Raw genomic sequence first — 25,110 nt, 5'->3', positions numbered from 1 at the left:
GGCCTTCCTATATGTAATCTCTGGTTGGCTCGGTAAAACATTTCCTAACACCGGGTCACTCTTTAGAATACCCCAATGTTTTTTAATAATTTTGGCTACGTCTCTATACTGGGCAGAAAAATTTGTAATAAACGGACAGACCCTATTATCTTTAATTTTATTTGTTGTGGACAGTAATGTCTCTCTGTTGGTGTTTTTTACATAGTTAATTTCTGTCTCTAATATGTTACTGTTGTAGCCCTTCTTGATAAACCTATTTTTGAGTATATTTGATTGTAAAATAAAATCCTGCTCCTTGTCACAATTTCTTCTAATCCGCAAAAACTGACCTCTTGGTATATTATTTAACCATCTCGGAAGGTGGCAACTATTCTTTTGAATAAAACTATTCCGATCGGTCTGCTTAAAAAAGGTTTTTTATGATAGCCCAGTACCATTATTAAAAATAGTCCGGTCCAAGAAATGTATTTTTTGATAGTCATATTGGAAAGTCAGTTTGACATTGATGGTATTGTAATTAAGAGATGTAAAAAAATTAATCAATGAAAATTCATCACCATCCCGTAGTAATAAAATGTCATCAATATAACGACGATAAAACAGGAGGTGTGGCCAGTCCCTGGAATTAATAATGTCCTCCTCCCAGCGGGCCATGAATAAATTGGCGAGACTTTTTTTTGCAAATTTTGCACCCATGGCAACTCCAGTGACTTGTAGGTAATAATTGTTACTGAACCAAAAATAATTATGGCTCATTGCAAATTTAAGGAGATCCAATATAAAACATTGTTGAGGTGGGGGAATATCTAATGCACCACTCAAATAAAATTCAGCAGCTTCTAGGCCGTCCTCATGCTTAATGTTACTGTAGGGAGTGGAAACGTCTGCCGTGACCAGAAAAGTGGCGTTGATTAGTTTAATATCCTTAATGGCTGATAAGACCTGTTTCGAATCCCTTAAGAATGCAGGTATATTCACTAAAGGTTAAAGAAACCCATCTATATATTCACCTACCCGGGCACAGAGAGACCCAATCCCACTAACAATGGGACGACCAGGAGGATTGACAGGATCCTTATGGATTTTAGGAAGACAATAGAGTACAGGCAATTTTGGAGCAGTAGGACAGAGATAATCTTTTTCCTTCCTGTTAAGAATACCTGCTTCATATCCTGAATTAATTCGAGTCTTTAGAGATTGTTTATATGCGCACAGCGGGTTCTTGTTAAGCAGCATGTAAGTTTCTTTGTCTTCTAAAATCTTACTGACTTGTAATAGGTAGTCTGGTCTATTCATGATGACTACTCCTCCACCTTTATCAGCAGTCCTTACTACCAAATCTTTACTTTCTAGTAAGTCCTTAGTTGTGATGTCGATATGTCGCTGGTCATGGTATTTTTTGATCCTTGTTTTATCAAGATCTTTCAGAACCATATTAAAGATATTAATATGGGAATGAGCCGGTGGATTAAAAAGAGATGCATTCTTAAGATTGGATGTTTTGTATACTACAGAGGAAGTGGGTGTTATGTTACTTCTAATTGGGTTACTAATAAAATGTCTTTTTAATGACAACTTTCTTGCGAATTTATGCACATCTATAAAGGTGCCAAATTTATTCAATTTAGTAGAAGGAGCAAATTTTAGCCCTTTATTTAAAAGAAGTAATTCAGTTTTGGTGAGTGTTTGGTTGCTAAGGTTAAAAATCCCGGATTCAATTACATCCTTCTCTTTTTGTCTATTAACCCTCGCTCCTCCTCGTTTTCCTCTTCTCGTAAACTTCTTTTTAGTTTTCGTCCCGGGCCTTGCTCTAAAAAATGGTCATGTTCATTGTGATACTGCTTGGAGTGGTGCGTGTTGGCAGGAGCTCCTCTATTGGAGCCATTATATAAGCGAGGGGAATGACGAGGTTGTTGGTTTCGAGGATTATATGGTCCATTGTGATGAGGTCTACTTTGTGAATGATAATTCTGATTCCTTGATGGTATTCTATTATAAGGTCTATCAGAATGGTGATAATATTCACGATTATAGTCATCATGGTAATGGTTGTTAGCCATCCTATTATTTCCATATTGTTGATAATTACCAGGTAATGGGGAATAGAACCTCGCCCTTTGTGGGTAAATATGAGGTCTAGTGGGAGACCTTGTATAAGATCGCCGCCTATGATCGGGGCGAGGACGGGTCCCAAGGTACCTGTTATCGTTGCGAGGGGTATGATGGTAATTCATAAGTGGGGAGGTCTTGTGCTAGAATGATTGCTCTCGCTCTGTCGCGTGCGTTGCGATATTTAATCTGTGTATCACAATTGTCGGTTTCATGCATAGGCGCCCACAACGTGTTTGTTTTTGCATGGGGGTGGGGAGCCACTCATTTTGGGGGGGGGGGGGGGGGTAGAGATGTTATGTGCTTTAACTCAACTTTATTATTTTGCAATAAAAAACAATTTTTATTTTTTTTTGCTGAACGTTTTCTTTTTCATAACATAGGGGACACAAAGTCCCCTATGTAATGATTTTTAGGTGATCGCTTCTCTTTAATGAGGCTTGCAAATAAAAATCCCTGCATGTTTCCTCCTAGGCTCTACTGAATGTATTGCAGGGTAGATCGCAAAGTGACAGAGGTGACACGGAAGTGACGTCATACATGCCGCTTTCTGGGTCAGAGCCAAAACGGGAGGAGAGCAGACGTGTTCACTCTCCTCCCTCCCCTCTACCCGCTGGCACCCACCATGTCGGCCTCAAGCCCAGAAACGGGCTAGTGGAGCTCAGAATACATGGTGGGGGCGCTGCTACCAGGGGGGTGTGAATGCAATTGGATGTCAGCGCAGCTGCCCGACTGCTTCCGCTTGACAGACCCGAGTCTGCGTGGTCCCTGGATTGTGTGTAAAACCCTCCACTGTCATATCCGCATGATTAAGGAGCTGGCAGACAAAGGGTTACTAGTGGCAGGCATTATTGCAGGTTGTTATAACGGTTTCACAGCTTTCTTTTACCTTTCCCAAGAAACCTTCTTTCTGATCCCTTCTACACCAGAGGAAGATCTTGCTTCTAGGGCTCAAAAAAAAGCTTTTGATATAATTTTAGTTATGTAAAGTTTAAAAAAAAACAGACAATTTATTCTTTAATATCTATATGCAATGGTACATATAAATAACCAGCTATATGTTTGGGGAACAAAATATCTAGTCCACTTTAAGAATAACTTTGAGAAGAGATATATACACTGTTACAGTTTTAATCTGGTACATATCATCAGACTCAAAGATCAAAAGTTTTATTTAACGTAAAAAAAAAACACAACTTTTTTTTTTTTTTGCAGATTTTCAGACAGGACTGTAATATAATATTGTGCATGTCAGACTCCCTGTCATAGACAGGTAACTTGATACAAGCTGCCTGCGCCTGTTGTCACTTAGGCTAGCCATACACAAACAAATTTTTCCTTTGAAAATTTTCGTTTTAAGAATATTCATTAATTTTTCTAATCATGGGTTCAAATCTATGACATTCATCGAATGTACAAAGAATTTTTGTACAAATATTCTCGTCTGTATTCTCGATGTATATATGGTCAACATAAGATCAGGAGAAAAGAGGAACAGGAGGCGCCAAGCTAAGTGCTAAATGGTCAGCATAAGACACTGTGAAGCAGCAGCATGCTTTCTTAATCACCTATACATAATCAAGATGCAGTGCTCAAATAAATATTAAAGTGATAATAAGCGGTCAAAATTATGCGCTAGCAAGTGGTATAAATGTGATCTCTTCCGGACATCAGGCAAGCCAGACGTGTGGCGGCGAGCTCCTGCGCCCCTGGCCCCAATCCGCTGCCATCTGGGCGGCAGCGAACCCTAACGGGGGTCCCCACGACTCCCCGGTCCCTGCTCGTCGGCCAGGGAAGGCCACTGGACCTTTTCCCGGAGCTCCGGGACTTGCGGCCTACCACGCACCCGAAGCCGCGACCTCGATTTTAGCCGAGGCCAAACCGGATCGCCGGGCATCGGCCCGGGCTGCCGCCGCTCCTTCCCCCGATCCCCGCCGACCTCCCAGCCTCCCCAGGGCCCTCCTCACCAGCCCTGGGTCCATCCCTGACCACCAGGAACCAGCTCAGGCCTACTGATCGCTGCTCCTCCGCCCAGCTGCTCCGCCACCCAGCCCGCTGGCCTGCCTGTCTCCCTTGAGCCCTCCCCATCGGCTCTGGGCCCACCTCAGGCCACCCTGCACCCAGCTACCGGCACCCATCTACCACCTCTGGACACCCTGAACCCAGCTACCGGCACCCAGCTACCACCCCTGGACACCCTGCACCCAGCTACCGGGCACCCAGCTACCACTTCTGGACACCCAGCTACCGGGCAGCCAGCTACCTGCACCTAGGGGCTGCTTCAGACCACCCAGCACCCTGCAGCAGCCGGCACCCAGCCTCAGACCAGGGACCTCTGCAGGCCACCAAGCAAACTGAGACGTCGCCGCACCTCCACCACCCGCACCGAGAGGGTAAGCCTCCACTACCAGTTGCCTCTCAGCTCCCCTCCGGGTACCACGCGGCCAGGCACCTACCACCACACAGCCCTGAGCCCTATCCAATCCAGCGGAGTCAAGCCTGCCACGCGGCCTTCAGCTCCCACTGACACCAGGCCCTACCACTCCCATAGATGCTGGGCCCCTAGCACCCTCAACATCTGCATGCACTGGCTCACTTCGCCCACTGATGCCGAGCCCTACTGCACCTACCAACGCCTAGCCCACTCCACCTCCAGACGTCGGTGCACACCACCTCCTGACGACGACCCTTCAACACCTCCTGACGCTGCGCCCTTCATCACTTTCAGCGCCTCCTGACGCCGAGCCCTCAGCACCTGACGCCTGGCCTCAACATCTCCAGTCACCGAGCCGCCAGCATCACCAGACGCCGTGCCTACCAACACCCCCAGACATCGCACCCTACAACCCCTCTGCTCGCCGAATCACTGGACCCACCGAAGACGTGCCGCAGCACCCACGGACGCCAGCATACTGCACCCACAGACTGCAGCCAGCCAGCTGCTGCCCTCCACTCTCCCCCTACCGAAGGACTCAAATGGACTCCTCCACAGTGATACAGACTCTCCACATCACCTTGCCCTGACCTGTATCCCTTTACCTCCCCCGACCAGCACTCCACTCACCCCAACATGCCACCTGCACTCCTCCTCCTCGTTTTCCTCTCCTCCATCCCAAAAATCGCCTCCCTCTACCCGCCTACCCCCTCAAAACAGCTCTACATTGCCCCTTCACTTCTCCCCTGTACCCACTACGGCACTCACCACCTCCTCCTGCTACTCCACTCCCCCGTCGACACACGTACCACCACTATCAGACCCACACGCTTCGGCACTTCCCATGCCACCTTCCTCACCCTTCTCCTTCTCCTATCTGCTGGGGACATCTCCCCGAACCCTGGTCCTCACCACCTCACCCTCCTCTAGGGGCCCCCCTGCTCCCGCCAGCCGCCGCAACCCCCTCAACCTCATACCTCTGCCCCTCCTCCCCGCATCCATCCCCCCTCTCTCGGTTGCACTCCTGAACGCCCGCTCGGTCTGCAACAAGCTTACCGCCATCCATGACCTCTTTATCTCCCACTCCCTCAACCTCCTAGCCATCACCGAAACCTGGGTACAGGCCACTGACTCTACCTCCCCTGCGTCACTCTCCTATGGCTGTCTCGTCTGGTCCCATTCACCAAGACTGAGCGGTCACAAAGGTGGTGGTAGGTGGCTCCTATCACCGCTGAGCACCTTCCAGGTCCTCCCTAACCCCCCCTCCCTAACCTTCTCCTCCTTCGAGGCTCACTGCATCCGGCTCTTCACCCCCACCCCCCTAGGGATCGCAGTGATCTACAGGCCTCCCGGATCCATACCCCGCTTCCTGGATGACTTCGCCGCCTGGCTTCCCTTCTTCCTCTCCTCTGAGCTACCGACCATCATCCTTGGGGACTTTAATATCCCCATCAACGACAACAACCCGGCTACTTCCCAACTCCTCCACCTAACCTCCTCCTTCGTGCTCACACAGTACACTCAATCCTCCACCCACATCAATGGGAACACCCTGGACCTCGTCTTCTCCCACCTCTGTACCCTCAACCATTTCACTAACACCCCCTTCCCTCTCTCCGACCACCACCTCCTCACGTTCTCCATCTCCCCTTCCCCTAACTTCCGACCCCAGAGCGCTAAACCATCACCAGCCGCAACCTCCGCAACCTGAACCCGGCCCCCCTCCACTCGGCTGCCGACCACCTACACGACAGCATCCTTCCACTGTCATGTCCTGACCTAGCCACCACCATGTACAACGACTCACTATCCGATACCCTAGACTCTCTGACACCCCTAACCACACGCAACAGCAAACCTAGACCACTCCAACCATGGCAGAACGACCATACTAAATATCTCAAATGTCGCAGTCGCGCGCTGGAGAGACTATGGAGCAAAACCAGGTCCCCTCGTACGTTCTCCCTCTACAAATCTGCCTTCCTCGCTTACACCTCCTCCCTCCACGCCGCCAAGCAGGCCTTCTTTGTAAACCTGATCAACACCCTCTCCACCTGATCTCGCTGACTCTTTTCCACCTTCAACTCCCTACTCTCTCCCCCCCCCCCCCCTCCACTCAGTACCTCGCTTACCACCCACGAGATTGCCACTCATTTCCACAACAAGATTGACGCAATCCGTAAGGACATAGTCAACTCGCAATCTACCTCCCCACCTAGCCTCCCCCCCCCCCCCCCCAAATCTCCCCCTCATCTCTTCCCTCCTCTGACCTCGCAACCGCACTGCCCCCCACCACGCCCAAGGCCCCGCTTACCGTAACCCCCCCAGCACTGCACTCCTTCAGCCCTGCTACCACTGAAGAAGTCACCAGGGTATTCTCAGAAGCCCGCCTCACTACCTGCCCCCTGGACCCTATCCCCTCTCAACTCCTCTGGTCACCCCCCTCTTCCCTCATCCGCTCCCTCACCCACATCTTCATCCTCTCCCCTCCCCCCTAAAGCATGCGCACATCACCCCCATACTCAAAAAGCCCTCCCTGGACCCCACAGACCCAAACAACCTCAGACCCATTTCCCTGCTGCCACTCACTTCCAAACTCCTTGAGCGCTTAGTCTACGACCGCCTAAGCGCCCACCTAACTGACAAAAATCTCCTTGATCCACTACAGTCCGGCTTCCGTCCCCTACACTCCACTGAAACCGCCCTCCTCAAAATCACTAACGACCTACTTACCGCCAAAGGCGACTACTCTGTCCTCCTCCTGCACCTCTCCGCGGCCTTCGACACAGTTGACCACCCCCTCCTCAATAAACTACTCTCCCTTGGCATCAGACACCGCTCTCTCCTTGTTCTCCTCTTACCTATCCTGACACTCCTTCAGCATTTCCTACAACGGTGCCACCTCCCCTTCCCTCCCCCTCTCTGTTGGAGTCCCCCAGGGCTCCGTCCTTGGACCCCTTCTCTTCTCCATCTACACCTCCTCCCTTGGCAAACTCATACACTCCCACGGCTTCAACTACCAGCTCTACACTGATGACACCCAAATTTACCTCTCTACCCCTCACCTCACCCCCATATTCTCCGCCCGCATCACTCACCTCCTAACATCTGACTGGATGTTGCTCCATTTCCTCAAGCTTAACCTCTCCAAAACCGAGCTTCTCGTCTTTCCCCCTGCCCGCGCCCCCCACATCCTATCAATCGCTGCCAACAACACCACTATCAATCCCGCCCCGCAAGCCAAAGTCCTTGGCGTCATTCTGGACTCAAACCTTTCCTTCCAACCTCATGTCAAATCACTTACAAACACATGCAGGCTCCACCTTCGCAACATCGCCAAGATACGCTCCTTCCTTACCCCAGACACCACTAAACTACTAGTACACTCCCTGATTATCTCACGCCTTGACTACTACAACTCCCTCCTCACCGGCCTACCCCAGTGCAGGCTCTCCCCGCTTCAGACCATCCTGAACTCAGCGGCTAGACCAGGGGTGGGCAAACTTTTTGACTTGAGGGCCGCAATGGGTTCATATATTGGACCCGGGGGCCGGACCAAGAGTAGATGAATGATGTGTATGTGTCATCCATAGTAAGTATAGTAATATTCCCCCATAGTAAGCATAGTAATTCATCCCCCATATAGTAATTCATCCCCCATATAGTAATTCATCCCCCATAGTAATTCATCCCCCATATAGTAATTCATCCCCCATAGTAATTCATCCCCCATAGTAATTCATCCCCCATATAGTAATTCATTCCCCATATTAATTCATCCCCCATATTAAGTCCCCAAGTCCCCCCTGTGTCAATTTACTTACCTTTGCTCCGCGCGTTCCTCTCGCCGTGTTCCCGCGCCGTTCCGGTCTTCAGGGCGGACTGTGAGAGGAGCCTAGCTCCCCTAACGTTCGTCACGCGGCCCTGCCTACACACATCCTGACAGCCATCCTGACAGTATCACGCTCCGCGGGCCAGATTAAAAGGTCCGCCGGGCCGTAGTTTACCCATTGCTGGGCTAGACTCATCCACCTCACTAACCGCTCCACCTCTGCCACCCCCCTCTGCCTATCCCTCCACTGGCTCCCTATTGCCCAACGCATCAAATTCAAACTGCTCACTCTGACCTACAAAGCCATTCACAACACTGCCCCTAACTACCTCACCAACCTGATTCCCAGGTACCACCCTACCCGTACCCTTCGCTCTTCACAGGACCTCCTTCTATCTTGCTTCCTGGTCTCCTCCTCTCACGCACGACTGCAAGACTTCTCCAGGTCCTCCCCCATCCTTTGGAACTCACTACCCCAATCCATCAGACTGTCACCTTCCCTCCTCCCCTTCAGGCGCTCCCTGAAAACCCACCTCTTCAAGGAAGCCTACCCCACCCTCATGTAACAGCCGTTCTCGTTCATTCCTCCTACCACTCCATCCCCCTCAGCCATTTCCTCCTGTACCACTACCCCCTCCCTTCTAGATTGTAAGCTCGAAAGAGTAGGGCCCTCTAACCCCTCGTGTGCTGTTTGTAGTTGCTGTACCGTTTCATGTATTGTCCCCCCCTCTATTGTACAGCGCTGAGCAAACCCTTTGGCGCTATATAAACTCGATGTAGTAATAATAATAATAATATCTTAATGAAGACGGTAGGTAATTATAAAGTGACAACAGTATATCGTCTCATGTTAACACATTAAATCGCATAAAATTGATATATAAATATATTAAAGTCCATTGAAGTATTCAAAAGGCGCGTCCATATTCCCAAGTACGGAAGGTATCGGTCATTCACATTAAACTCGCATCGAATGATAATAATAAGGTGCTCGTGATGTCCGCGATAAGGAAAAAAGGGTGTGCTTGCATTCACCGGACATACAGTAATATTACGCATGTAATATAAAGGGCATTAGTGGTCATCTGGAACCCGGAGGGGATATGGCACTCCGATGGCGCTTGCTATACCCAGGGAATGTACTCCCGACCTCTTAGTGGACCCTCTCAGATAGTGGGAACTGCTCAATGGGAAATCCACCTTAAGTAGCTCAAGTAAGCCGCCAGAGCAAAAAGCTGTGACTCTCCCTGGGGAAGGCGGTGACCCGGCACACTTGAGGACTCCCAGAGTTCTGTCACCTCACAGTCGCGGACAGCCAATCACTGTATAGGGAGGACCGGTGTGGAGGCAAAATAGGTATCCTATGGAAACTGGTATCCCCGAGGCACCTATGCACAACAAGCACTCCCAGCATGCCCCGGACCAATCAGAAGCTGCTTCAATGCGGGTTAATGTGCCTGTGCGTAGGCTGCATTGGAGGCTCCTGCATGGCTCGCAGAGCTCACACCTAGGAGATCTTTGTTCGGTGTGCCGCCTCACTTTACAGCTGTGTCTGGGTGATTTACATGTCTTGTACCATGGAATTGCTGTGTCGAATCACAGCAGTCACATAGTAAACAATGCTAACTGTAAGTAAGCATTTGCTCTCATCTTTTTGTGAGAGCAGAGAGAACTATTGCTGCAGCCTGTGAGTGTACAGCAGACTTTCACAGTGCATGTACACTCAGACTGCTGTGCCAGCCACCCCAGTGTCCCTAATCGCTGCCCCAGTGTTATAACAATGAAGCCAGCAACTGGCATCTGTCCCAATGTCATCACTGCTCACAATAACACCACGATACCAATGTCCTGGTCACTGCCATACCAGCATCCTGATAACTGCCATACCAGCATCCTGATCACCGCCATTCACCATACCAGCATCCTGATCACTGCCATACCCCATACCAACGTCCTGATCACTGCCTATGTCATACCAGTGTCCTAATCACCGCCACACCCTATGCCTGCGTCCTGATCTTCGCCATACATCATGCCAGCACCCTGATCATTGTACACCATACCAGCACCCTGATGATTGTCGTACACCATACCAGCACCCTGACCACCCCCATACACCATACAAGCACTCTGACCATTCCTATACACCATACCAGCACCCTGACCACCCCCATACACCATACCAGCACCATGCCCACCCCCATACCAGCACGCTGATCACCGCCGTACCCTATGCCAGCACGCTGATTACCGCCATACCCCATATCAGCAAGCTGATCACCGCCATACCAGCATGCTGATCACCGCCATACCCCATATAAGCACGCTGATCACCGCCATACCCCCTGCCAGAACCCTGATCACCGCAATACCCCTTACCAGAACCCTTATCATCCCCATACTTGCGTCCTGATCACTGCCATACTCGCGTCCTGATCACCGCCATACTCGCGTCCCGATCACCGCCATACTCGCGTCCCGATCACCGCCATACTCGCGTCCCGATCACCGCCATACTCGCGTCCCGATCACCGCCATACCTCGCGTCCCGATCACCGCCATACCTCGCGTCCCGATCACCGCCATACCTCGCGTCCCGATCACCGCCATACCTCGCGTCCCGATCACCGCCATACCTCGCGTCCCGATCACCGCCATACCTCGCGTCCCGATCACCGCCATACCTCGCGTCCCGATCACCGCCATACCTCGCGTCCCGATCACCGCCATACCTCGCGTCCCGATCACCGCCATACCAGCGTCCTGATCACCGCCATACCCCATACCATTACCCCGATCACCGCCATACCTGCTCTTTGATCACTGCCATACACCGTATCAGGGTTTGGATCACTGTCATACTTCATATCAGCATCCTTATCACCGTCATACCCCATACCAGCACCCTGATCACCGCCATACCCCATACCAGCACCCTGATCACTGCCATGTCCCATACCAGCATCCTGATCAATTTTCAGATATACGACGGGCAAACTAAGTATTGAACACATCACCGTCTTTCTCAGTAAATATATTTCTAAAGGTGCTATTGATATTAAATTTTCACCAAAATTTTTCGTACAAAATCCTTTGTTGGTGTTTGACAGCTTCAAGAGGCCTCCTGTATGGAGAAACTAGTCACATGCATTGCTCAGGTGTGATTTTGGCCCTTTCTTCCACACAGTCTTTGGTGATTGGATGGGGCATTCTAGCAGCTTTATTTTCTTTCTTTAAAACCAATTGAGAGTTTACTTGGCTTTGTGTTTGGGATCATTGTCTTGATGAATTGTTCACCCTCATCATCATCCTGGTAGATGGTGGCAGATTTTTATCAAGAATGTCTTGGTACATTTTTCCATCATCCTTCCTTTAATGACAGGAAGTTTGCCAGTACCGTATGCCGAAAAACAGCCCCACACCATGATGTTACCTCCAAATGTCACTGTTGGTATGGTGTTTTTGGGGTGATATGCATTGCCATTTGACCTCCAAACACGGTATGTATTAGGCTATCCAAAGAATTTGATTTTGGTCTCATCTGACAAGACTGTGTTTTCCCAGTATTTCACAGGCTTGACTTAATGTTGTGTAGCAAACTTTAAACGAGCTTCAACAAGCTTTTTCTTCAGCAATGTCTTGTGTGGTTAGCGTGCATACAGGCCATGGCAGTTGAGTGCATTACGTATTGTTTTCTTTGAAACAATTGTACCAGCTAATTCCAGGTCTTTTTGAAGCTCTCCACAAGTGGTGCTTGGCTCTTGGACAACTCTTCTGATAACTTTTCACTCCTGTCAGAAATCTTGCGAAAAGCAGCTGGTCATAGCTGGTTTATGGTGAAATTATGTTCTTTCCACTTCTGGATTATGGCCCCAACAGTGCTTACTGGAACATTCAGAAGTTTAGAAATCCTTCTGTAACCAATGCTATCAGTATATTTTGCAGCGATAAGGTTGCGAATGTCTTGAGAGAGTGCTTTGCTTTTACTCATCATGAGATGTTTCTTGTGTGACACCTTGGTAATAAGGAACCTTTTTATAGGCCATCTGTTGAGACAGAAGAAGCTGATATTAATTTGTACTGACAAGGGGCAGGATTTCTTTCTAATTACTGATCGAATTCAGCTGGTACCTTGGCTTTCTATGTCTTTTTGCACCTCCTTTTGTTCGTGTGTTCAATACTTTTTCCCTGTGTCATTCCATTTTATTACACATATCATATAATTTCTGAACTTATTTGTTTTGGTTTCCTTGTATGTATGCATTGCTTGGGTTTCATTTAGAAATATGTTTACTAAGATAAATGGTGTTCAGTACTTATTTTACCCGCTGTATATACCAGTGTGTCTCAACCTTTTTTCAGTCAATGCACCTTTTAAAATTATGGACAATTTCAAGGTACTCTAAAATTATGAGCAGTCTTGAGGCACCCCATTCTAAAATGTAAACAACTATTCTAATAGTTTTCTATAACGCAGCAACATCCACACACATAGGACACCCAACATTAGAAAAAACATTAAGGTACCCCAAGGTAACCCCATAGTTTGTAGACTCTATAATGTATACACATACTAAATAATATACTGTTTTGGGTTATTTTTTTAACAAAGTAATATAGCAGAATACTTTTTGGCCTACATTTAATTTAATTACAGAAGAAAAATGTGGTGTTTTTTTATTTTTGTTCCCAATATTTTGGTAATTTTTCATTTTATATAGCAAAAAAACCCTGTGGTGATTAAATACCACCAGAAGGTCTATCTGTCGCAAAACAATTTCATATGGGTACTTTGTTGCATGCCTAAATAATTGCCATTCAAATTTTGACAGCACTGAAAGCTGAAAATTGGCCTGGACTGGAAGGGGGTGCAAGTGTCTGGACTTGACTTGGTTAAAGAGGAAAATAACATTTGATGATTTGAACCCTCTGTTAGACCGAGATTTGGGTCTACTCTATTTGTGGTCCCAGTTTTTTCTAAACTGTCGCAACAAAGCTGTCATAGTGGGTGATGCGTTGCATTCCCTATCCAGCTGGTAAATCCATGAGAAAGCTGTCCAAAGAGTTCAGTGTGAATGTCTCCTTACCACAGAAGGGAGCAGAGGTTTATATAAGGGATAGTTCACTTTTACCAAAGGACTGCCTATGCAGATAAGAGGTGTCTGTAGATAAAAATAGACTGTGCAGCTCTGACTAAAGTTGAATAATACCCTTGCTATAGGTGTAGGCCATGTATGTACCTCATGAAGTCTGAATGGAAAACTCCCAGAACGTTGCTAAGTACTTCCAGGATGTTGCGAAGTGAAGCCTAGTCATTACTACTCTTCCTCCTCTATCACAGGAGTGAGCTCTCAGATGCTGAGCTTAGAGCTACTAAACGGGAGAAAAAGAGCATGTAAGGGGATCAGAATCAGATTAAAAGCTCACTCCTGTGATGGTGGGGGTGTGCAGTAATGACTAGGCCTCCTTTAGCAACGTACTGGAAGTACATGTCAACTTCCTGGGAGTATTCCAGTTAGGGTTCATGAGGTACGTAAATGGCCTACATCTATAGCAAGGACATTTTTCAACTTTAGTCAGAGACACACAGTTTGTTTTTATCCATGGACACCCCTTACCTACACAGGCAGTTCTTTGGTGAAAGTGAACTATCCCTTTAAACTGCCAGGTTCTAAGTGGGCAAGAGATTTCAGTCCAGTGAGGTGTTAGGGATGAGGCAGATGGGGAAGAATGTAGCAGGAACACATTGTATTTCTGGCTGCATTCCAACTGATTACAATTAGTAGTACAGGATTGGGCTATGAGGGGAAAACGTGGGGAGAGTGGCATCACCTCCACGTGAGATAGAGGAAGGACGATGACATATGTAGCTACTGAAATCCGATTTTCCCTGTAGAATAATGACAGTGGAGCCTAGAGTAGTTTGGATATCATTTTGCCATGCAGGTAGCAGTTCTTGCTGACCTATTAATGTATTACTGCGGGATCATTTATATAATTTAGTTTTTTTTGTGTGTTTCTCCTCTTGCAGATTTCCGATAAGTTTGGAACGTTCACCTCCATCCGTTTCTGGTAGGGGAGTAGGTAATGCTCCTGTCTTTCCAGTTCCTTCTTCCACACTCCCAAAGACAGAAAGCTCTCCAGCAGCTCCCATTGTGACAAAAGAAGAAAAGAGGTGAGAGATAACCATGTAGAAAGCAATCTCCAGTTTTTAATTAGACAGCATCATACTGAAAAGTTTAAAGTGGTTGTAAATCTCAGACATGAAATATTGTGTTTACTTGTCTCAATGCAGAGCAATAAGTGTCATTTCTGTCTGCTGCTTCGTTCCTCTATCAGCATGAGTCACTTCTGATGAGTTTTCTGACACACACAGAAAAATGGTGACAGAGGAGAGCACAGCCTATGATTGACAGCCTCAGCTCTGCTCTTGTGTATGGAGTGAATGGGGGGTGTTGCTTCCCTCTAGTCAGCTCTCAGAGCTCTCCTCACTGAGTGTAACTTCAACTCATTACACTCTGCTTTTCAGAGCCGAGAAATTCCCTGTAAATTCTGCTTTTTGGATGGATGTAGGGGACATATGGTTGTTGATAGACAGGAACAACCTATGTAGGATGAATTGTTGCATCTCTGTCACACCTGAGTCCTGTCATTTTAAGGGTTGCAACCACTTTAAAACTGATGTTTAAGGTTTTTTTCTGATACAGTGTAAGGTTTGTGTGTGTTTCACATTACCTGTAAAGATCTGCTTCTGCTAAGAATCTTTCTTTCAGAGCTGCCAAATACTGTCTTCAGCAACTGTTTTCCAGAATTATGTGAGCTGAAGTGGTTGTAAACCTCAGACATGAAATATGAACAAAGAATATCCCTCTACAGTGTGTACTTGTTTCAGTTAAGTGTCATTTCTGTTTGCTGCTTTGGCCCTCTGCTGTCAGCATGAATAATTTCTGACAAGTTTTCCTGACACCAAGTGAAAAATAGTGACGGGAGTGAACTCCAGCAAATTGAGAGCCTCAGCTCTGTTTCTGTGAGCTGTGTGAAGGAGGGTGTGTTTTTCTTCTCCAATCAGCTCTCAGAACTCTCCACTGATGTAACTTCGGCTCTCCACTCCCTCTGTTTCAGAGCTGAGAGATCCTGTGTAATTTCTACACTTTGAATGTAGGGAAAAGTTTGGCGTAGATAAACAGATACAACTTATATAGGAGTTTTTGTTTCATCTCTGTGTATCAGCAGTCACTTCACTGGGTATATGTTAGGGTTTACAACCACTTAAACAGCACCCGCTGCTACACAGAAAAGTTGTGCTGCTTGCCTGACAAAATAAAAAACACAGTAAAAACATATGCAATGTCATAATGCAATATATGCATGTTATATTTAACCACTTGCCGCTTTGTTACAGTAGATGTACTGCGACTGAGCAGTAGCTGCAAGCTCAGCAACATAAAAACATGTTGCAAGCTTGCTTGTTGGACACAGCTGGGTTTTGTCAGCAGGTCTCAGTCAATAATTAATCGCTGAAACCTGCGAAACAGATTTGTCCAATAACATCACAGGGTCCTACACATACACAGGGTTCTGTACATAGAGCATCTATCTGGCTGTTTCTTCTGCCTGCAAAGCACAAAAAAAACCAGCCAGATCTGCACATATTACACACGTTACACTTGTTAGGCACACAACGCCTTGATTGGCCCTAGAGGTTAACCCCTTCCGGGCCAGTGTCAGTACAGTGACAGTGTACGATTTTATATTTGATCACTGTATTAGTGTCACTATTGATGTCAATGTCAGTGTACCTCCTAGCGAATGTGTGTAGTTGCCAGATTGCCCGCCACACAATCAATTTCATTACCAGTGTAGCATCATAGCTGTGTAAATTCCAGTTTGTAGACGCTATAACTTTCACACAAACCAATTATACAGTACAGTGTTGCTTGATCACGCAATTGCCAGTTAAAGTAGCACAGCGCTGCATAGTAAAAAAAAATGCCCTGGTTATGAAGGGGGTAAAACCTTCCAGAGGGCAAGTGGTTAAAATTTTGCAAATACAGAAAAATGCCTGTTGATCTGCTCCTATCTTCCTACTTGGAATGAATTCTGCCTATCTCCGACTACACGTGTATTCATTGATTTCTTTCCCAACAAAACAATGTTGCTGCCCTAATTTTTAGATCTCATGCACACTGGATATTTGGACATCTCTACTAGACACCTTTCCTCCTGGCAGCAACGTTTTGGCAGAAAAAAATGCTTTATTCTTTTAATAGCACATAATGCATTTTGGCGCATCACATTCTTGGACATTCATTCATTTCATTTCATTGGCCAGAATAATAATTTATTCTGGCCATGAAAATAAATGAATTACTGCTAAAGCTCTAAACACGCTTAGCGTAAACACGCGTTTAGGTGCGTCAAGCATTTTTTTTTTTGCCAAAATGCTGTTGGTCTTGGATGCACTGGCAGTGAGTTTTCTTTCTGCTTCTAAATGCCTTTGTGTGCATGGACACGTAAGCGAGCATGCAGGTGTTTAGAGGCAGAAAAAAAAGTCTGATGCCACTAATAGCGTTAAAAATGTCCAGTGTGCATGGCGTCTTATTGCAGGGTTGCTCAACCTTTTGAAGACCGAGGGCCACTTCAATGATTTGGTAACCAGTCATGAGCCACAATGAAATTAAATGTTTTTCATAATTTTTGATTTTTTTTTTTTTTGTTTTAATTTTGTTTTAATTTTTAAATCCGGTTAATCCGTTCTGACCCCTACGAATGTGGTTGCAAACTGAATTTGGTCGCCAACCGAATCAAATTTTCCCATAAGGTTCAATGTAAATAAGGTTAATCCGTTCTGAACTTTCCGTTTTGGACCATGTGTCAGAGCAGGGAACATGGCTGCGGCCCGTGTTCGTTTACCGAAGCGGACTTCGCGAACCGAAGCAAATTTTAGCAAACTCTTCTGTTCGCGCACCGAGTTGTTTGTGAACCAAGGCGTCACTGTAGTTAACCATTTTATAGGTTCTAATATATGCTTGATGTGTTCGGATGCTCTGGGATGGCAGATCGGCAAGCCCAGACCTTGGGCATGCGCTTCTCTTGTTTGAGGTCAAAGGCCACATCAGATGGCTCTGAGGGACACAGGTTCAGCACCCTTGCCTTGTACAGCCTTCCCACACAGTGTGTGGAGATAAAGTGCTCTTGAGATATGTAGTTCTTGGGCTTATTTTCAGTTCAGTAGGATCTAGCCTAGGGTAAAAGAAAAAAGTAACAAAGGGATCAGAATAATTATTTTACAATAAAAATCATAAAATATAATGCAGATGCAGCCTCCTTACATAAAATACATCACATACCTTACATAGACATTATATTCATAAAAAGATGAACATCGTATAAAAAATTCATAGTGCATATTTATTTATCCCTAAAAAGCCTCTAGCATTCAAAAACTGTATGGACTGTGAAAAGAAGCTGTTTTGCAGCCTGGTGTATGAGAGGACATGCTCCTAAATTGCCAGCCAGAGGGCAACACTGTAAACAAGACATGTGATGGATGGGAGCTATCCTTCAGGATACTTATAACTCACTGAAGGCACCTTCCCCGTTCTTCAGTGCTTTGTAAATATGCCCCCTAATAATTTTTTGTGCTGTTTTTATCACCCTGTGTGAGGCATTTCTGTCATGTACATCCCTTGCCACAGAGCGATGTGATAAGTAAACACACTCTCAGTGGCAGCCTTATAGATGCTGAGGAGGACCTGTTCAGAAAAGCCTGCCCTCCAGAGCTTTCTCAAGAAGTACAATCTCCGATGTGCTTTCCCCACAAGACATGATCTGTGCCCTGTCCATGAAAGATCCTCCCTAATTATTGACCCCAAGAAATGGAACTCCTGTACTCTTTCGACCTTCACCCTATATTAATCACAACTGGTTCATAGCTTGTCTTTCCACATCCCTTAAAATTTACAATTTTTTCTAAGTTTTATCCACACTTGGCTCTCTTGGGTATTTTTCACATACAGTCAGTGGGAATGGGTGCACGGGCTCTCCTTACATATCATTGTTTCCTTCGGATCTTCCATGGGTGCTTGGCAGCTTTTCGGTGCTGCCATGGATAGCTCTGTCCATTGTTTTTCAGGTGGTGACAGCGCCTGTTTTCCCACAATCTTTGGAGGGTAGGGAACCAGGATGGTAGCAGGACCTTCTTTCTGTCCCTATGCGGCATCCCTCTCTTTGTCCCCCAGGTCTTTGGACACGAAATCTAGGTCCCTGTTGCCAACTCTTGCGGTCCTAATCAGTTGTGGCAGCACAAGTCCTCCATGGCTGCGGTCTGATCCTTCATGGCATGAAGGTTTGCCTCACCTGGTCCCTCTGTGCCCTTTGGCTATAGTTTTGTGTTAACTTTTAGGCTGCTCCTGTCCTTTTTGTCCATGCCTTTCCTAGGCTTTATACAGTTGCTGCTGGCATCTTCGGTTGCTTGTTTTCGCTGCTTCATTTTGCAGACTGCAAAACCAGAAGAGGAGTCTGTTTTTCTTCTGGGCTTTTTTCTCTATTGTGGTGGTGTTCTGTCTGCTGCCCGTCAATGGTTGCTGCTTTGAGACATCCCTATGGTCAAGAATATTGCCGAACTGTGTCTTTCAATAATGTAAGATAAAATTTGATTTTTTTCTTGTTACTATAAAATCTTTCTCTGAGTTTATTGAAGGACACAGCACCCTCCCCTCTTTCTGTACTGCTTTGTAACTGAGATGCCTATAGCAGATGGATGGTTTAGCCTCCAGTAAGGACTGCCCATAGGCAATGCTCCGTAATTTTTTTTCTTTTCTCAGCCTATTCTGAATGTGGCTTTATAAAACTCTGGTAAAGACAAATGTCCTTCAATGAACACAGAGAAAGAAAGGAATTTTATGAGCAGAATAAAAATCATTTTTTTTGGGGGGGGGGGGGGTTAAGGACAGTGGGGACAGAAGTTAAGGGAAACAACCTGTAACTCTTTAAAACATTCAGCTGAGCTGTGGTTTACCGCCCCCTTCAACTGCCCCCCCTTATGCTGCAAAAGGCAGCGGGTGGGGGTGTACTTGTAGTGTGGCTGCAATGCTTAGATTTGCAGCAGGAATTTACCTTTTTAGAGGCATTGCAGTCCATGCCACTAATATAAACATTAAACTAAATAACCATAAGAATAGAGGCTTAAAAATTAATTGATATCGCTTGAAGTACAAAGTTTGTCCAATAGAGCCTGCAACAAAAAACCGTGAATAAAGAATTCACAAGAAAAGCGGTTACATAAAGGACAATGCGATATTCAAATAATCATCAAAATATGCTTTTATTAGCTGTGACGGGAGTGACTTTGGGTGGGGGTCCCATGGAATACAGCCCCCTTTGGAGAGGTGGGGAGAACCCTGCCTCAGCTCCCCATATCCCCATTATGTGTGAGTCACCCAGTGCCTGTTAGGGGTACAGGGTGAGCTGTCCTAGTATTGTGTGGACATGTTTAGGTGGGGTGTGGGGGTTGTTCATTGTTTACTGCCAGGTGGTTGTTCTATTGTGTCTTGCTTGCCAGCAAACTATTATGGGATGTACAGTGGGGATCGAAAGTTTGGGCACCCCAGCTAAAAATTTGTATTAATGTGCATAAAGAAGCCAAGGAAAGATGGAAAAATCTCCAAAAGGCATCAAATTACAGATTAGACATTCTTATAATATGTCAACAAAAGTTAGATTTTATTTCCATCATTTACACTTTCAAAATAACAGAAAACAAAAAAATGGCATCTGCAAAGGTTTGGGCACACTGCAGAGTTAATATCTTGTACTGCCCCCTTTGGCAAGTATCACCGCTTGTAAATGCTTTTTGTAGCCAGCCAAGAGTCTTTCAATTCTTGTTTGAGGTATCTGCCCATTCTTCCTTACAAAAGTCTTCCAGTTCTTTGAGATTTCTGGGCTGTCTGTCACGCACTGCTCTTTTAAGGTCTATCCATAGATTTTCAATTATGTTGAGGTCAGGAGATTGTGAAGGCCATGGCAAAACCTTCAGTTTACGCCTCTTGATGTAATCCCCCGTGGAATTCGAGGTGTGTTTAGGATCATTATCCATTTGTAGAAGCCATCCTCACTTTAACTTCAGCTTTTTCACAGATGGCATCAAGTTACCATACAAAATTTGCTGAAATTTTATTGAATCCATTTTTCCTTCTACTCGTGAGATGTTCCCTGTGCCACTGGCTGCAACACAACCCCAAAGCATGATTGATCCAACCCCATGCTTAACCGTTTCAATACCGTGCAATTTTACACCTTCCTGCCCAGGCCATTTTTCAGGTTTCAGCGCTCTCACACTTTGAATGACAATTGCGCGGTTATACAACATTGTACCCAAACTAAAATTTTATCATTTTCTTCACACAACTAGAGCTTTCTTTTGGTGGTATTTAATCACCACTGGGGTTTTTATTTTTTGCTAAATTAACAAAAAAAGACCAAATATTTTGAAAAAAAAACACATTCTTCTTTGTTTCTGTTATAAAAGTTTACAAATAAATAATTGTTCTTCATAAATTTAGGCCGAGATGTATTCTGCTACGTCTTTGGTGAAAATAACCCAAATTAGGATGTATTTTTTAGTTTGTAGGAAAGTTATAGAGTTCACAAACTATGGTATAGATCTGAAAATTGATCAATCCTGAAGTACTGACGGCCAATCTAATTTCTTGAGGTCCAAGAATGTCAGAATAGTACCGATATCCACAAATGACCCCTTTTTGCAGAGTAGACAGTCCGACGTACTTCATAAGAGGCATGGCGAGTTTTTTGAAGTTGTATTTTTTTGTCATAATTTTTCGGAAAATGAAAAAATGAAAAAAATTTACATACTGTCACCAGTGCAGTACAGCGTCATCATATAACTGGCATGGCGGTGAACAGGGACACTGACTGGTGACAGTATGAAAAAAAAAAAAAAATATATATATTTTTTTAATTTTTTTTAATTTTTTTTATTATATTTAATTTTTTATTAAATTTTTTTTTTTTTTTTTAAGATTTTTTTTCATATTTTACTATGACCAAAATAGTACAATGTTACCATAGTAACATTGTACTACTTTGGGGAAGTGATCAGTATTTTTTTTTTTTTTTACACAATTTGCTTATAGCAAAGAATTACTTTGCTATAAGCAAGCATTTACCTGAATGAAATCGATTCATTCAGTTTTGTTTTGTTTTTTTTTTGTGCTTAGCTGTGATTTGGTCACAGCTAATCACATGACATGTGCATGTGATTAGCTGTGACCATTCACAGCTAGGCACTAGTATACAATGGATGGCATCATGAATGAAGCCATCCATTGTATACAACTATCATGTGACCTGCTGTGATTGGTCACAGCAGGTCACATGGTACCAGCAACGGGAGCCGGTACTCGGATCTGTCATCGGCCGTGTCCGAGGTGCACGGCTGATGACAGATCGCACTGCTGCGCCGCTCTGCACTAGCGCAAACGGCGCATGTGCGGGAGCACGCCAAATGGCGTGTACCCGGAACAGAGAGACACTTCTGAAGCCGCCAAACGGCCATTGGCCGGGCGGCTAATGGTTAACAGTTGAACAGAGGTTATTTTCATTAAATTCTGTGCCCCTTCTTCTCCAAACGTACCTTTGCTCATTCCGGCCAAAAAGTTAAATTTTAACCTCATCGGTCCACAGAACTTGTTTCCAAAATGCATCAGGCTTGTCTATATGTTCATTTGCAAAGTTCAAACGATGATTTTTGTGGTGAGGACATAGAAGAGGTTTTCTTCTGATGACTCTTCCATGAAGACCATATTTGTACAAGTATCTCTTTATAGTGGAATAGTGTACCACAACTCCAGTGTTTTCCAGATCTTTCTGGAGGGATCGTGCAGTAAAACGTGGGTTTTAAATTGTTTTTCTCACAATCCTGCGAGCTGTTCTGTCTGATATTTTTCTTGGTCTTCCAGATCTTGCTTTAACTTCCACTGTTCCTGATGACTGCCATTTCTTAATTACATTCCGAACAGAGGATATTGACATCTGAAAACGCTTTGCTATCTTCTTATAGCCTTCTCCAGCTTTGTGAGCGTCAACTATTTTCAGTTTCAGTTTTCTAGACAACTGCTTAGAAGAACCCATGGTGCTGATTGTTGGGGCAAGGTCAGATGAGTCTGGGCATTTAAAACCTTTGAGATTGACATCACCTGGTCTTCCCAGATGATGTTTGAGAACAATCCATGACACTGGCAGGTCTCAGCTTTGCAAAGGGGGCAGTGCATGCTATAAATTCTGCAGGGTGCCCAAACTTTTGCAGACGCCATTTTTTTGTTTTCTGTTATTTTGAAAGTGTAAATGATGGAAATAAAATCTAACTTTTGTTGACATATTATAAGAATGTCTAATCTGTAATTTGATGCCTTTTGGAGATTTTTCCATCTTTCCTTGGCTTCTTTATGCACAGTAATACAAATTTTTAGCTGGGGTGCCCAAACTTTCGATCCCCACTGTATGTGTTCCTGTATTGTCTACTGCCATGTGGTGTATCCTATTGTTCTATTGTGTGTCTTGGTTTGGTGGGGGGTGTTCCCGGCAGCCCTCCCCCCTGATGTTAAGGCCTGCTGATGTGTTTCCTGTTACTGGTTGTATTTCCCCGCCCTGTGTATATATCTTGTGTTTGTGTTAAAATAAAGCAGTTCACTTCCTGTCTTAAGAAGCCTGGTGCTGTCTCGTCCTGTATGGTCAGAGGTGGGGGTCCGTGGATAATGTTCGGTCAGGGAAGCGGGAGTCTAACGGAAATATCCTAGCGCAGTCGGGGTTCGGTTCCGTTACATTAGCAAAATTGCACATGGAAGACAATTGAGTAAAGACTGCAAAAAGCCATCACCTCAATTTAAGACAATACACAGAGCAATCTTAAAACAAAAAAAAATAAAACGACATCATGGCTAGGCCATAAGTAATACTATGCTGCAGGGGCAATGACTCACAGGTCTTTTGCGCAGACAGCAATAACACATCAGGGTGCACCACCATGGTGGGGATAAACATATCATGGAGAAAATACAATATGGCTATACACCAATCATCAAAAATACACATGTGAAACTAGGAGCCCAACTAAAAAATGCAGTGGGAACTTAAATAATGTGACCATGTATCTGGATACATTCCACACATAGATGCTTTGTCAACGAATGACAATTAAAGACACTGGTGTAATCCTGGTAATAATAAACCGCAGATCAATAGTTTTGGCCCGAAGACACAGTCCGCCAGTATAAATGCAGTATAGGCTTATAAGCCTTCACAAGGCAATAGATAAAGAATAAAGATCCTTGAAAATGTAACACCCTGATGTGTTTTTGCTGTCTGTGCAAAAGACCTGTGAGTTGTTGCCCCTGCAGCATAGCATTAATTATGATGGCTCTTTTTTATTATTATTGTACTGGATTTATATAGCGCCAACAATTTGCTCAGCACTTTTAAAATATAATGGGAGACAATACAGCAACAATACAGTTCAATACAAGAGGGATAGGAGGGCCTTGCTCCTCGGAGCTTTTATTTTTTTGTTTTAAAGTTGCTCTGTGTATTGTCTTAAATTTAAGGTGATGGCTTTTTGCAGTCTTTACTCAATTGTCTTCCACGTGCCATTTTGCTAATAAAAGCATATTTTGATGATTATTTGGGTATCGCATTGTCCTTTATGTAACCGCTTTTTTTGTGAATTCTTTATTCACGTTTTTTTGTTGCACTCACCCTCTGTATAAAATGAAATTAAAAAAAAACATTTCTACGAATAGACGTTTGTCCATACACTGATAGAAATTTGTCTGGCCCCTGATGAACTGATTAAAATTTGCTTAGTCCATTGCCCTGGTGGCGCCTTCCTGCCCAGCATCATTCAATTGAACAATTGAATCTGGGTAGAAGATTGTTGGCCAAACAGCAATCCGTTGTCTGGTGGCCAGGGAGATTCTATCATCTTTGTTGTTTAGCATGGATGGGGAAACCTATTTTCTTTTTTGGTTTAATCCTTTAGGCATATATCATTTCTGCCTACATTTTACCTTTTTATTGTTACATTTTATAATGCTGGGGATGTCGGCACAGTTTATTATTCAGGACTCACACAGAATATCCTTATTAGTGATAGTCAGCAAAGCTGAACAGTACTACCATTGACAGCTACTTGCTTTCTTTATCTGTTCCTCATTCATGCAGAGTTCAGAAACTTTTATACAGAAAGGTTGAATAAAATGTTATCACGGGTAAGTGACATGGCTAAAACAAGCTAGCAAATCACAAGGCTGAAACAACATTATATTTAAGAAATGTTCCGAAGAACAAAATACAAATAACATGGCTCCCTTTATCGTATTTGTACAGTACAGGACAAATGCTTGGTATTCATAGACCATGGATTATATTCTTGTATCTTCAGGTGATTGGATAATGGCAAGTTTTGAGAATACATCCTATGGTTGCCTCCCCTTTAACCCTATTCCATTCTATATGTCCTTGGTTTTTTCCAATATGTGTCCTTGGTTTTTTCCAAGTGTCCTAATGAACATATCCTAACAGCTCACTGGAACCCCACCTCAAACTCAAACAAAGTTTAAATAATTTGTATTCCTTTCCTAAAGCCTAGTACAAATGTGCCAAATGTCAGGCGGCATCGGCCTGTTCAAGAAAAACTGGCCAACATTTGCCCCATGTGTAC

General features: G+C 44.9%; 1 protein-coding gene across 1 annotated transcript in view; it reads left to right on the top strand.

Moving 5' to 3' along the window:
• PIWIL2 (piwi like RNA-mediated gene silencing 2) overlaps positions 1 to 25,110 on the top strand; it is a 502,914-nt gene that overhangs the window by 103,610 nt on the left and 374,194 nt on the right. Inside the window, exon 3 of the mRNA XM_089658746.1 lies at positions 14,407 to 14,550. Within this exon, the coding sequence (XP_089514872.1) occupies positions 14,407 to 14,550 (144 nt within the window). The remainder of the gene's footprint in view (positions 1 to 14,406; positions 14,551 to 25,110) is intronic.

The sequence above is a fragment of the Staurois parvus genome, unplaced genomic scaffold (genome assembly GCF_062004578.1).
Source record: "Staurois parvus isolate SC_StPar_1 unplaced genomic scaffold, SC_StPar_1.0 ptg001090l, whole genome shotgun sequence".
Taxonomy (NCBI): domain Eukaryota; kingdom Metazoa; phylum Chordata; class Amphibia; order Anura; family Ranidae; genus Staurois; species Staurois parvus.
This window is presented reverse-complemented; position numbering and strand designations above follow the sequence as displayed.